The 12,510-nt window shown below is 39.3% G+C and overlaps 1 protein-coding gene across 1 annotated transcript in view; it reads right to left on the reverse strand.

Annotated features, from left to right (window-relative positions):
- LOC104952470 (protein kinase C alpha type) overlaps positions 1-12,510 on the reverse strand; it is a 99,028-nt gene that overhangs the window by 60,422 nt on the left and 26,096 nt on the right. Inside the window, exons 3-4 of the mRNA XM_010779290.1 lie at positions 3,901-4,012; positions 2,334-2,462 (exon numbers count right to left, since the gene is read on the reverse strand). Coding sequence (XP_010777592.1) covers positions 2,334-2,462; positions 3,901-4,012 — 241 coding nt within the window. The remainder of the gene's footprint in view (positions 1-2,333; positions 2,463-3,900; positions 4,013-12,510) is intronic.

The raw sequence follows: 12,510 nt of genomic DNA on the forward strand, positions 1-12,510 counted from the left end.
AGAAAGTTTGGGGCTCTCTGCTGGAACTGCTACCTCCGCGACCCGACCACGGATAAGCGGGAGAAGATGGATGGATGGACATAAGTAACCGGATCAGAGTAACATTAAGTACAGTCCGCGGCATATCACATCATAATGTATCATATATCTCCTTATCTGAGTGTACTTAATGTTACTCTGATCCGGTTACTTATGTCCATCCATCCATCTTCNGCATCTTATCGTGTTAGTCACGTTCTTGCGAAACACATGAAGTCTTTCAAAGACGGCGAAGTTGTGAAAGAAGCATTCCTGGGGGGTATACTACGAAGCTGGTTCAACCTAACCTGGATATGTTTGAGTTAGCCGGTTGGCCTAATCCAAAACATACGCGCTCTCGCTAAACGGTACTACGACGATGGTTATCAAGTGGATCGCTCAAGCCAGCCGTGTCCTATCTAGTTAGGTGCGCGTTCACATGAAAGGGGTGGTATTTGGAGCATTCGACCAATCACAAACATACTTCCTGAATGAAAAGTCAACTATAATATTAGACATATGAAGAAGTTAAACTTTAAACATCCATGACTTAAACACTTTATCCAGGATCAAAGCCACATAGCTGCACCTGCAAGGTGAATTATTTAGTTTTATTCAATTCTCTTGGGTTCTCTAGCCCCTCATGCTATAATCATGTGTATTTTCTGCATTCCTGTTCATGTCTCTTCTCGCAATTATCACTGGCCCCGTGTTTCTCCTAATCGATTTCACCGGCCTGCTCTCGTCTATCCCACATGCTCCACTGAGATCCAACATCTCGTTTCAGGGGGCCTGTGGAACTGCCAGTCAGCNCCAGGAATGCTTCTTTCACAACTTCGCCGTCTTTGAAAGACTTCATGTGTTTCGCAAGAACGTGACTAACACGATAAGATGCTATGGTAGCAGCCTTGCTCTTGTTGTTGGGCCTGGTGAAAATGGACTGCTGTGCATTTAGCTGTCCTTTCAGGCCCCTCCCCTTTTGGGAGCGTAGGGCAGAATTAGGAGGGAATTCCGTCTCGTAGCGTGTGTGCACTGTTTTGAAATGCCGATCCTAAATGACCCTTCTTCGATAAAGCCACGCTCGCATTGCAGATGAGACAGATGGACTTTGAATTGGAATAGATAACAAAATAATCATCCTCCCACTCGGAGTGAAAATGATATATTTTGGGCTTTTTTGCTCCTGCCATAATTGCGGTCTTGTGTGTGTGCGGACAACTTCAGCGAACTACTGCCCACTGCCCACTAGCCACGCCCCGACACATGGGGTCACGCCGGCCAATCACAAAGCTTTGATGCGTTCAAGTGCATTATTCTGGCACAGGAAGATTATGTTATAGGACATTAACGATAAAACAGAATATTGTTGTTCTATTTTTAGACACATCTCGCGATCCACTGGTTGGGCACCCCTGGTGTGGTCGATACGTAAGACGATTTCTAAAGGAGGTGAAAAGTTACACTACTATTGATTATAATCATAAAATAAATGCTATTTATAGTAGCTGATTACATCCTGTTCGGGCTCTTTAGGCAAAAGACAGGTGTGTCTTTGAAACCTGGAGGCTGTTGTAATTAAAACGTCTGGCATGGATCATGTAGAAAAGCTTATGAATAATAGTTGAGACGGATAATTTTAAAGCCACAACCCCACTCACAAAAAGAGTGCTCAGATCCTGGCTTTGTGTATTGAGACATAAATTAATATATCAAACGCTTAATTTGCTTTGCAGAGACAATTCAGTTACATTGGCTACTCAAGCCAACATAAAGCAAGTCGTGACTGTTTAAAAATGGTACAACAGGAAGCCCACGCAGCGGACCACCCACCACTGCAGATACAGATTTGGATCAGGATTGCCTTCCAAGTGTCGGAGCTGTGAATCTTTTCTTAAAGGAGAATGTTTAGCGTGAGCTGCTCTATAATGAAGATCTGTGCACCAAAAGGGAATTTCCTTTGCAGCATACTAATAGCTGATAGTCACAAGGCCAGCCATGCAGTTGAAGTTGGATTCGCTGCACCACAAACAGGGTGAAGGCAGGGTTAATGGAGATCAAGGATCAACTCAGATTTAATGGCAGCAGGGAATAGGGTGTGAATGTGTGTGCAATTAGAGAGTCAAGTTTTTCAACAAAAAAGAGCAAAGGGTTGAATTTAATCCGGGTCAAAGTCAGAAAATAGGACCACATTCACCCTCATCCTTGCCTACCTGACACACTCTAACACACAATAACATATACACACAACAACCAATCCAGGTACAACACCCTGCATTTTACAACCAGACTGAGTGTATGGTGGTTGTGAAGCCTACCTGTGACCTGCAGCTTTTCTTCAGTGACCTCACACTTGAGGAACAGACGGCCCCTCCTTTCGGTGTGATCGGTTCCACACATGCTGGGCACGTTCATCACACACTGATTATGGACATTCATATCGCAGGCTGGAGGGACAGAGAAGAGGAGACAAATAAGCATTACTGAATAAATCTTAATATAAATTAATATTACCGTTATGGACAAACAAACAAAAAACTGATATACGTATATATATATATATATATATATAGACAAATAATGTTATGCACTTGAATGATGATTCACAATGTAAATATCTGTATTGAATCAAACATAATATCAAACATCTCGCAATAGTTTTATTGAACATATTTGTTTTTGTATTTTTTTGATATTTGTATTTTCTATTCAATATTCATCTTCTTGACTTTTGCAGTACTAAGCTTGTGTGTTTTTCGCATTTCCTTGTATATGTTTAAAATGTATACCAAAAAGGAAGGCAATATCTTGTAAATGAAAATCCTATCAGCAATAAACCCTATATTATGATTCTGATAAAAGCTATGTCTGCCACCCTATGGCTTGATGTAAAAATGCAGTAAGCTGCTTAAAAAAAAGAAATCCTCGAGATTTGCTTTACCTGCAGTATATAAAGACATATTTAAATGTCATTCCATGTATCATACATTTTTGGCACAATATTAAAGGTTGTTATTTTTCTTGCAAAGCTGTGTGAAAAAAGAGATGACAGGATTATCGTTGGGATTCAGCCCCTGTGATGTCAGGTCGTTATGGTATATGTGTCGGCTGAACCAGGTAAATGAATACTATATTTCTGAAAAGGGTATGCTTGTACATTATTCTCTATAAGAACTATGTATTTTGTGTGTATCACTGTAAACGTCCTGTGGCTCACCAGTGCTTAAAAATACTACAGTGTGATCTTATTGTGGTGTGATTAAGGGTGTAATTCATCTGCCAAAAGAATTTGCCGCTCCACATCTCTATTTATGTACACCCTGGAGCCATCATTAGGCATTAATATAGACTGTGTAACTGGTGGTCTGTAGCAGGTGGAGGATGATGTATGTAGGAGCTCGTAAGGCATTCAGACTAATCGACTAAAACCAGATTAAAAAGGGAAGGAAAGTGAGGAAGGGATATTAATAAAGGCTTGGCAAAGCTACTATTAATAGGCCTATTCAGGGTGCAGGGACATAGCTGCAGACTGGAAATAGACAAAGTGAGATTTTAATGAGTGAAAGTCAAGAAGGAGGGGAAACAGAAAGGACCATTATCTTCACTGAAGAGGAACAATATGCTTTTTTCACTGATAATGAGTGGCTACAAAAACAGAACATAATCTGTAGAGCCACTTACAGTATAGTAAGCCATTACTTTTCAATATATGTGATGCCTTATTGACCCTAAACAGAACAGTGCTGGTTTCATTTCCCTTCGAAAGCGTTCAAGTGTCAACTTAGGCCCTCCAGTACTTTACAAATTATGAGCCATCACTAATAAAAGCGGGATAGAAAGAATGCTGGATTTTAAACCAGGTAAGGTAAAACATAAAGTACTCACAGTCACACTTCATGCCCTGGTGGATGAGGCCATAGAGCAGGGAGCCACAGTGGTCACAGAAGGTGGGGCTCCCATAGGTGTGGATCTTGAACTTGTGCTTCGTTCTGGGATCCTGGAAGAATATAAAGACAAAAAAGAGCCATAAAAAGCCTGAAGTGACGACATGATTGAAGAAGTAAAGCAATTACCCATCAGCTAGTTACAGCTCCAACAGCCCATGCTATTTATCTACGTTAATTACAGGCTATAGAAGTCCTGAGAGGCAAATTCTAAGGTCTGATCTAAATGGTTTCCTCTCTGGTGTTAATATCTTAAAGAGACAATATGTAGGATTCGACGCTATCTACAACTGCGGTTGCTGCATAGCCCTCCCTTTACAAGACTGCAATAACAAGCCAGCGAGTGCAAAGCAGAGGTAGCACATTGGTGTCTTTCAGGACATTCTCCTCACTCCTTGGCCATCCTTACCAGAATGCTACTTCAGTAGTTATGAAATTCAGGTGGCAGATGGCCATGATTACAACAGTTTTAAAAGGATGTCTCACTGCAGCGGCCTTCAACACAAAAGGCTTTCTAGAGCAAGAGTTTTCTTTGTCCGTCCTGCACTGCTGAAGAAACATGGCAGACTTTGTGAGGGAGATAGGAAGAGCTGATTCTAAAGTAATGGAAACACACATGTATTTGTTAAGGTGAACATACACCAATGAAAGCAAAGGTAAGGGTAGTGTATTTCATTTTCTTTCTCAAGCTCTTAATCTTTTAATTACCCACACATGTCTAACTAATTACACAGCTACTCAAATCAAAGTTCAAATCAACCTGCGGCTTCAAAGGCTATTGTGCGTCACGGAAATGCATTAATGATGCCAACTGACCGCAATTACAACTTCTCGTCTTTTTTTTAAGCTAGTCATTCATGAGTTACAATGTGACCATTGTGTTGGTGTCTCATTGATCACATGAGAATGGAGTTGTTTTAACTAAATGGGCATTCAATTCAAGAGCACCAACAAATGAAATTAAACTAGTGCAATTAAATGATTCATCTAATTTATTCAAAATAAATCTATGATGTATTTCACATTACACGGACAATTATATTCTGAAATATTATCAGTTATTTCCCCACTACAAAGACATTGCTTTTTCATTTTGTAAAAAAATTGTGGTGGGGGGGTTGGTAGTGGAGTGCAGAGCTTCGTGACCACAGAGCGTGTGAACGTTGTGATCAGCTGTTTTAGCGCAGTGCTGCTGTACAGACCGACGTTAACAGCAGCCCTGTCTGTGCACACGGAAACCGACTCTGTCGTCCGGTGATCTAACCGCCCTCTGGAAAAGCTTCACAAGTACGTTGGTACACAAATGCGCATTGTGACACAAGTGACGGTACGCATTTCAGATTGTTGCCGCGCATGCGTACCTGCGTACCACTTATGTGCACCCCTGTATATAATAATGTGTGTGCTGGACAAATAATAAAGTGCCACATGCCTCATGTATGGTTTTCCTTTTGGCCATCCAGTAAATGTTTTTTGCACTTATGTGTAAATCTAGTCATGAAAGTCATTGGAGCTTTTCATTCATAATTGGCTTCTATGTTATTGCGGTTCATTGCCCCAGGCTCTCTTTAAGCCCTGTGATAGTCATTGTAAAAAAAACAGAGTTTATTGCAAAGAGCTCTGAACAAGTGTGCGTAACTGGGTACTAAAGTGGCTGTTTGCACAAAGCTGAATAATGTCTTTGTAAGGACAATACACCTTTTCTTGACTCCTGCTATGTAACACTGTTTACATGCAGGATAAAAGTCCAGTGCTCCATAATTGGTTTTATTTGCTGTTGTTCTGACAAGATATCTATGTGCATGTTTGCGTAATAAGCAGAGCAAAACCTATCACCTCCTGTAATCTACCGCCAAATAGAATGCCTTCAAAAATATGTGAGAATAGTTATTGGCGAGGATGGTTCATATTTTACCACTAATTCTCCAAAAGTGTTAAATGTGTTTTGATGGTAGTTACGTGAGCATTTTAAAGGATGTAAAATAGGCTAAAACCTCTTATTGCAGATTTGTACTGCCAAACAGATCGCATATCATTCTTTAAACTTTGAGTCACTTTCTTTTAGGGCTGAACGATATACAGTACCGTGTCATGGCGATAACCGCATGCGCGATATTCACATCGCAGGGACGTGCAATTATTTTTTATTTTTTTAGGGCGTTCGATATTAAGTAGGTAAATTATCTCAAACACGTCATGTTATTTTGCTGCTTGCTACAAAAGCAAAACTTGCTCGGCTCTCATGTCAGGGGTACTTGAGTGGAGTGACATGCAGGCTCTGAGTCTGCATGCACAGCAAACAACTATTTCAGATGCCTTTTAATGTAATACGTTTAATCTCTTGGATCCCTTCTAGACACCACTCTTCTTCATTCACAGATGAACCCCCTTATTTGAGGGTAAGCAACCTGCATTATCATGACATGTGAGATCATGACTTAAGGTATGATGAGTCAACCAGTTAAGATCCAGATGTCCGTGACTAAAATCCTTCATCCGGTTAAATATAGTTTAAAAAAACACAATATATATCGCAGGGGAAAAGAATATCGCAATGTCATTTTTTTTCAATATCGTGCAGCCTTACTTTCTTTTAAAATGTGTTTTTAGTTAGATCATTGAAGTCCTGTTGTTAACTTGTTGTTGCTGACCTGAAAAATGATATGATCAAATACAACCTTGTTCAGTCTCATTTAATTTTGTTATCTGTGGCACACCTCCTTTCTGGTACTTTTACTGACGCTTACAATCACACACTAACCAAACAACTTATCTCTTCTGTTTGCACTTGTTATTCCAGGGAATTTGCATGGGCGGCTTCCTTTTCTAGTTTGAAGCAAATGCAGAGCCCTTCTTTTTATCAGGTACTCGTCACCATTGGCTGGGGCTTCATCCATCATACATTTAGACAATATGGGATCCAATATGAATAAAAGAGTAACATTTCCATACAACCAGGCAGAGATGAAGGATAAACACGAGTTATGAGAAGTGACATATTCAACTCCCCAGCAGAAAGTGCTTTGGTTGGTGAGATAAGACATTTATTGAATTTGCAATTCAATAGCGTCTGTGCCTTAAGTAAATATCTCTGGGTTCAAAGACAAACATTTTTGTATGTGATCTGTAGAGCAAACAGACCCAGTTATTGCCTGTTTTATTATGTATTCTAATGCAAACATACAGCATGAACATGTGTATACCTGAAGTATGGTGAATGGGACTGTAATTCAATTGAAGTTCCTCTTGAAGGTAAGCGTCACAACACAGATCGATGACAGTGCCCTTGCAGCATTTACAGTATTTTAAAATATACACTGTGAAGTAAGGCCCCTGACGTGCATTCATTCATCTCGTGCACTCAACCTGCGGCTTATGAAGCACTCTCCTCTGAAAACTGGAGGGCTGCCACTTTTCCAAGCACAGAACAAAGAGCTTCCCTGCTCTTTCTCAAATTGTGCTGTACTGTAAATCTTTCTCAGAGTTGGAATCTGTTTAAGTGGATTGGAATTTGGAACATTAACCAGGCTAGTCCAATTTTCAAATTCACTCCATCTATTTGAAAGAACACCTGTCTTTGTTTCAGTTTCATTCTACGGGGAAAAGAAAAACACTTTTCTTCTGTATGTTGAGCAATAAAATAAGACATGAATAAGAAGAGCTTGACCCAGGATAAATAAATCTTTTAATAAGGTGAGCAACATGGCATATATCTCAGTGAGGACTGACAGTATTACACTATGTGGCGCCACAATAATAAATGTTGCTGTTTGCCATTCCAGTCAGCTTGACACTGGTCTGTAGTCTTATGCAACAGAGCAGTCTACAGAGGCTTTAAAACTTTATAGGACAAAGGGAAAGGCTTCCTTTCCACTATCAGCTATCCACACATTTATATGAAGGCCTGAACTGAAACAGAGCTGAACAAATTCCAGTTACCACAAACACACTGTTGGACACTAGGAAAATAAACGCAGCTTGCAGTGGCCTCTACCTAAAATTGAAAAAAGAGAGAAGATGACTTGACTAAAATACAGAAAATCTCTGCCCTGATTAAGTAATCACTGAATCATCACACTTCATTAACAACACCACAAACCATCTGTGGAAATGTTCACTCAATGCTTAAGGACACTGAAAGCATCCTTTTTATGCCTATGAATATATCAGATATTTTTAAATTAGCAACAATTTATTTCAAATCACATATATTAATGTTTATCCTGATACTAACGTTTAATAGCAGGACTTGAAGTATTTTATTCAAAGAAATCAAGTTTAACATTTCAAAAACTCAATCACCCAGTATGCATGTCTCCGCCTTTAGGTCTTCTGCATTAGTAGTAAGATGCTGATGGTCGGCTTATCTAAGATATCCATCATCTTAAGAGCATTTAACTCCTCCCTCACAACGCACAGTAAGCATAAATAATACAGCTGAGGCAATCTGCTGAACAAACAATAACATTCAAACCAGTCATGTATGCAGTATGATTACTGACTTGAATGAATTAAACTGGGGGGTTAAACAGAGCCTATATTCTGGATTTAGTTTTGACAGCAGGTCTGAACAAAACAATTGATAACCCCTGTGCAGAATACATTTCCAAATAATACGTTCACTTGTATTCAGTTGAAAGTGTCAGCTTCAATGCCCAAAATATTTTTGACATTTTGGCAAATCATGGAGAGAGCATATCACATAATCACACACAGTGCACATTTTCCAATTAGCAGCCCAGACCACACAGTGCACAGGCCAGCAGTCAGTGTGTCAGAGAGAGACGGACAAGACATGGAGAGATAGGCAGACAGTAGAGAGAGGCTGCACCAGCTGCACTTACTCATGTCCTCCCACACACAGCTGATCCTGAAGGATTATCCTTTTGCCCTCCACCCCCTTTGCTTTGTTCCCTCCATCTACATGAATGAGCGATGGCGAATAAGAGCCATATTCAGCTGCACATGGATCATGGATTTTTATAAAATGTCACATCAGCTTTTGATGGGTGGAACATGGCTTAAATGTTGAGAGATTACATCAAATAGTTACAACAAAAATACACAATGATAACAGGCCGACAGAGGTGATAGTGTTGAATCAGCAAAAATCTCCTTAAGCTTTGAGAGCTGCTCGACTTGCTGTATTGATCTAAAAAGTGGTGAACCACCGCGATACACTGTGACAACTGACACTTGCCCTTCTGATTTGTCTAACTGATAGCTTTTGTGTAAAAAGTGAGTGTGTCGCCTCAAGTTTAGTTCTTGTTTGTGCAGTGTTAGTAATTATTTGTAGTCATGATACAAATATACATTTATTTTTAAATTGCAGGGTTAACTCTGTCAAAAAGTAGCAAAACAACTGCCTTCAACTTGCGTTTTATTCTGACCAACACTCAAACGGATCTAATTATCTACAACCGTGGCAGCACTTCTGTGAAATTGTAATTAGCATAACAATAAGAAAATAATTATACCGTCAGCATGTAAACGTGGTTACAATAATAATGCTATCTTGTGGATGCTAATGTTTAAGAGGGACTGACAAAACATGACATTTAAAATCACCTTTGAGAAACTTGGATGGAAATGTTTTCACTTTTTTATAAACCTAACAATGAATTGGAAATAAAATAATTGTAGACAGGTATAATGCAAACATTTGGTTAATTGCACTAAACACAAAGTGCAGCTGAAACCGATTGTTGTTGTATTCCAGATATTCGTCATAAGTGGACACATTTTAGGTCAAGCAAATCAAATAGACTAGTTACACACCTCATACTAAATATGGTATGTTTATTATATAAATTACTCAAATAAGTAATCATATAAAGACAACTAACAGAAGTATGTTTAGTCAGCTTTGACTGATTTTAAAGGTGCTAATAACAGATTCATTAGGGCCAGTGTAATGTGCAGAAAATGGAACCTGTACATGAATGTACCTGACTACACATCACTGAGCACACCATGTTGTCCATTAACACATCCTCTCTGAAAGCTGTGGGTTGACAGGGTTTACCCCTGTGGCTTATATCGCCTATTACAGCCTAATTGGGACTTAATAGGAAATTCAAGACAGACTGGGTGGTGCTACTCTACCAGAACAGCAGGGGACGCAGAGTGTTTCGCCAAAAGCAATAATAATGTCAGTCACTAGGCTAAACGCAAGAAGGTAAACAAAGCCAGTGGGTGCTACATGTTGACTGGATGATGCGTTGCCCTTTGGCTACAGATATTAGAAGAGCCAATAGGATTGCCCTGATGTCACACCCACAGAGAGGGAGCGATGTTGCGTCATGCGGCGCAATAGAGTAGATAACCATCTATATTTTTCTGTTTTCATGTGGCTCTTTATAGCCAATCCATTATATCTAATCCAGCAAACAATTAATGGCTTGTGCTGACATGAGTTCATCAGTTTGCAGTGTATCCGTTAAAGAGAAGGGTGGTGTCAACTGGATTGAGGTTATCTGTGTTAGCTATCTAATTTTACATTCATACTGATGAAAACAATTAACACTGATGAATTTGATAAGGATAATAAGAAGGAAGCCGACTTAGATATGTTGCCTACATTTGCAACAGAAGAACACATTTCTCAAACACAACTAAGATTTACGTATTGGTCACATTTTGTTCGTAAAATTAGAATATCAACATCAGTTTCCTTCCAGTACTTTCATAAACAGGAGTACCCAGTATTCATAGTTCAAGTTCAACAAAAACAACACATAATAGAGCACCAAGGGAAATTCCCTAAAAAGTAAAAAAATAATCAGTTTAGTTTTCCAATAACTTCAGAGCACAGTGTCCTAAAACTAATCCCTAAATGTATTATATAAATTGCCCAGGTACTAATCCCAGCTATATTTAAATGTGAAGTCACAGATCAAAAACAGAGAAAGGGCAGAAAGCTGATCAAAAGACTTGGTTGCAACCAGGAGATAGTGATGAAAACAGAAAGGGCTTCAGCACAGTGATGTCAGCTAATTAGCCATGCTCTCCAATCCAGTTTAATTAGCAAACAGGACACCAACCAGCCTATGTTAATAAAGAGCGTGGAAGGGTGAAGCTAAGCAGGGGCTTCCAACAGAAGCTGGGGGAAGGGGAAGGCAGAAAGCGATGATGTCAAAGACCAGGGTTACCTTCCATCATACATACAGTACATTGTTTCAGTCCAAATTACATTCAGATATTTTTCATTTAAAAGAAAATAAGTCAGGTGAGTCAGACACAGTTATTGCTCGTCTAGCATCTGTTCAGCCTGTTCCATTATAAAAGACGCCTGAGAGCTATAGGCCTATTGGCAGTTGGTTTGTATTATGCATGAAGTAGAGCAGCAGATTAGACAGCGTTAGACACATTACAAGGACCAAACAAATATTCAAGCTTTAAAGTGATTTCTATAACAACCGTTAGCATCTGCGCCCAAAGAGCACCGTAATTAGTTTTGGCAATTTACATATTTAACAGGTACAATTGGCAATAATGGCAATAACATATGGCTTGTGAAGCTCAGAACGGATGCAGGATAACACATCTAGGACAGAGCTGCATCAAACATGCACACAAAGACTTAATTTCTGAATGTGCATAATGCACTCTGGAAACTAAAAAGACTTGAAAACTAAACCCCAACAAAATAAGAACTCTTCACGTGATTTCAATTGCATGTTTTATAAACAACATATACTCTAGATGTGTGGTACATTGTGGATTCCTGATAAAGGATTTTTGGGAGGTAAAAATCTGTACTGTTCACTATATTATTACTGCTATGAGCAATTGATGGTAAACAAGTCCAAGTAGTCTACTCTTTTCTTTTTCTCCTTCCATTTTATGACCTTCCGCCATCCATCATGGAACCAAAACTCGATAAAGAACTCTATCTTATCTCAGAATGAAGAGTAAATAACAAGACCGTGCCGATAAGAAATGGAAATGTTGTTTATCAAAGTGAAACTCAAGACATGACAGGCAGGGTACACTTAAAGAAAAAGACTGTGTGTCGTGGTTGTATAGGGCAGCAAAATTATTGTAATTTGCGTTTGGTGCTGCAGCAGGACAAGGAATACACAGTCTAGGTTCATTTTCCCATAACAAACCTGGGTATTCAGAGAACTCAGGGTATGCAACACATCTTATTATCTGCACTGGAGTCACCTGATTACTGTTTATGAAGCAGATAAGTAACCATGCTCTTTATTTGTTGCTGCCCTTAATTTGGAAGCAGTCGTTATTTTTGACTGTAGTAGTGATACAATGTGCTTTCACCTTCTGATAAAACATTTTATTTTACAAATGCTTCACACCTCAGTGGCGGAAACCAACTTTTTAGCCACCTAGGGATTAGTTGTTGTTAGTTTCAGTATTAGTTGGGCTTTGCATGGAATTATTCAGAAGTGGAGGGTGTAAATGTTGTGTTATGATACTGCCTTTTATCATGCCGCTCTGCCTCACCAACAGTTTCCCTGTTCAAAGTCTTTGTCATTCACTATATGAAAAAGCCAATTAGAAACTCAGTTATAAATAGGTACTTTCACAC

This window comes from Notothenia coriiceps, unplaced genomic scaffold (assembly GCF_000735185.1).
Source record: "Notothenia coriiceps isolate Sejong01 unplaced genomic scaffold, NC01 NC01_scaffold00020078, whole genome shotgun sequence".
NCBI classification, from domain to species: domain Eukaryota; kingdom Metazoa; phylum Chordata; class Actinopteri; order Perciformes; family Nototheniidae; genus Notothenia; species Notothenia coriiceps.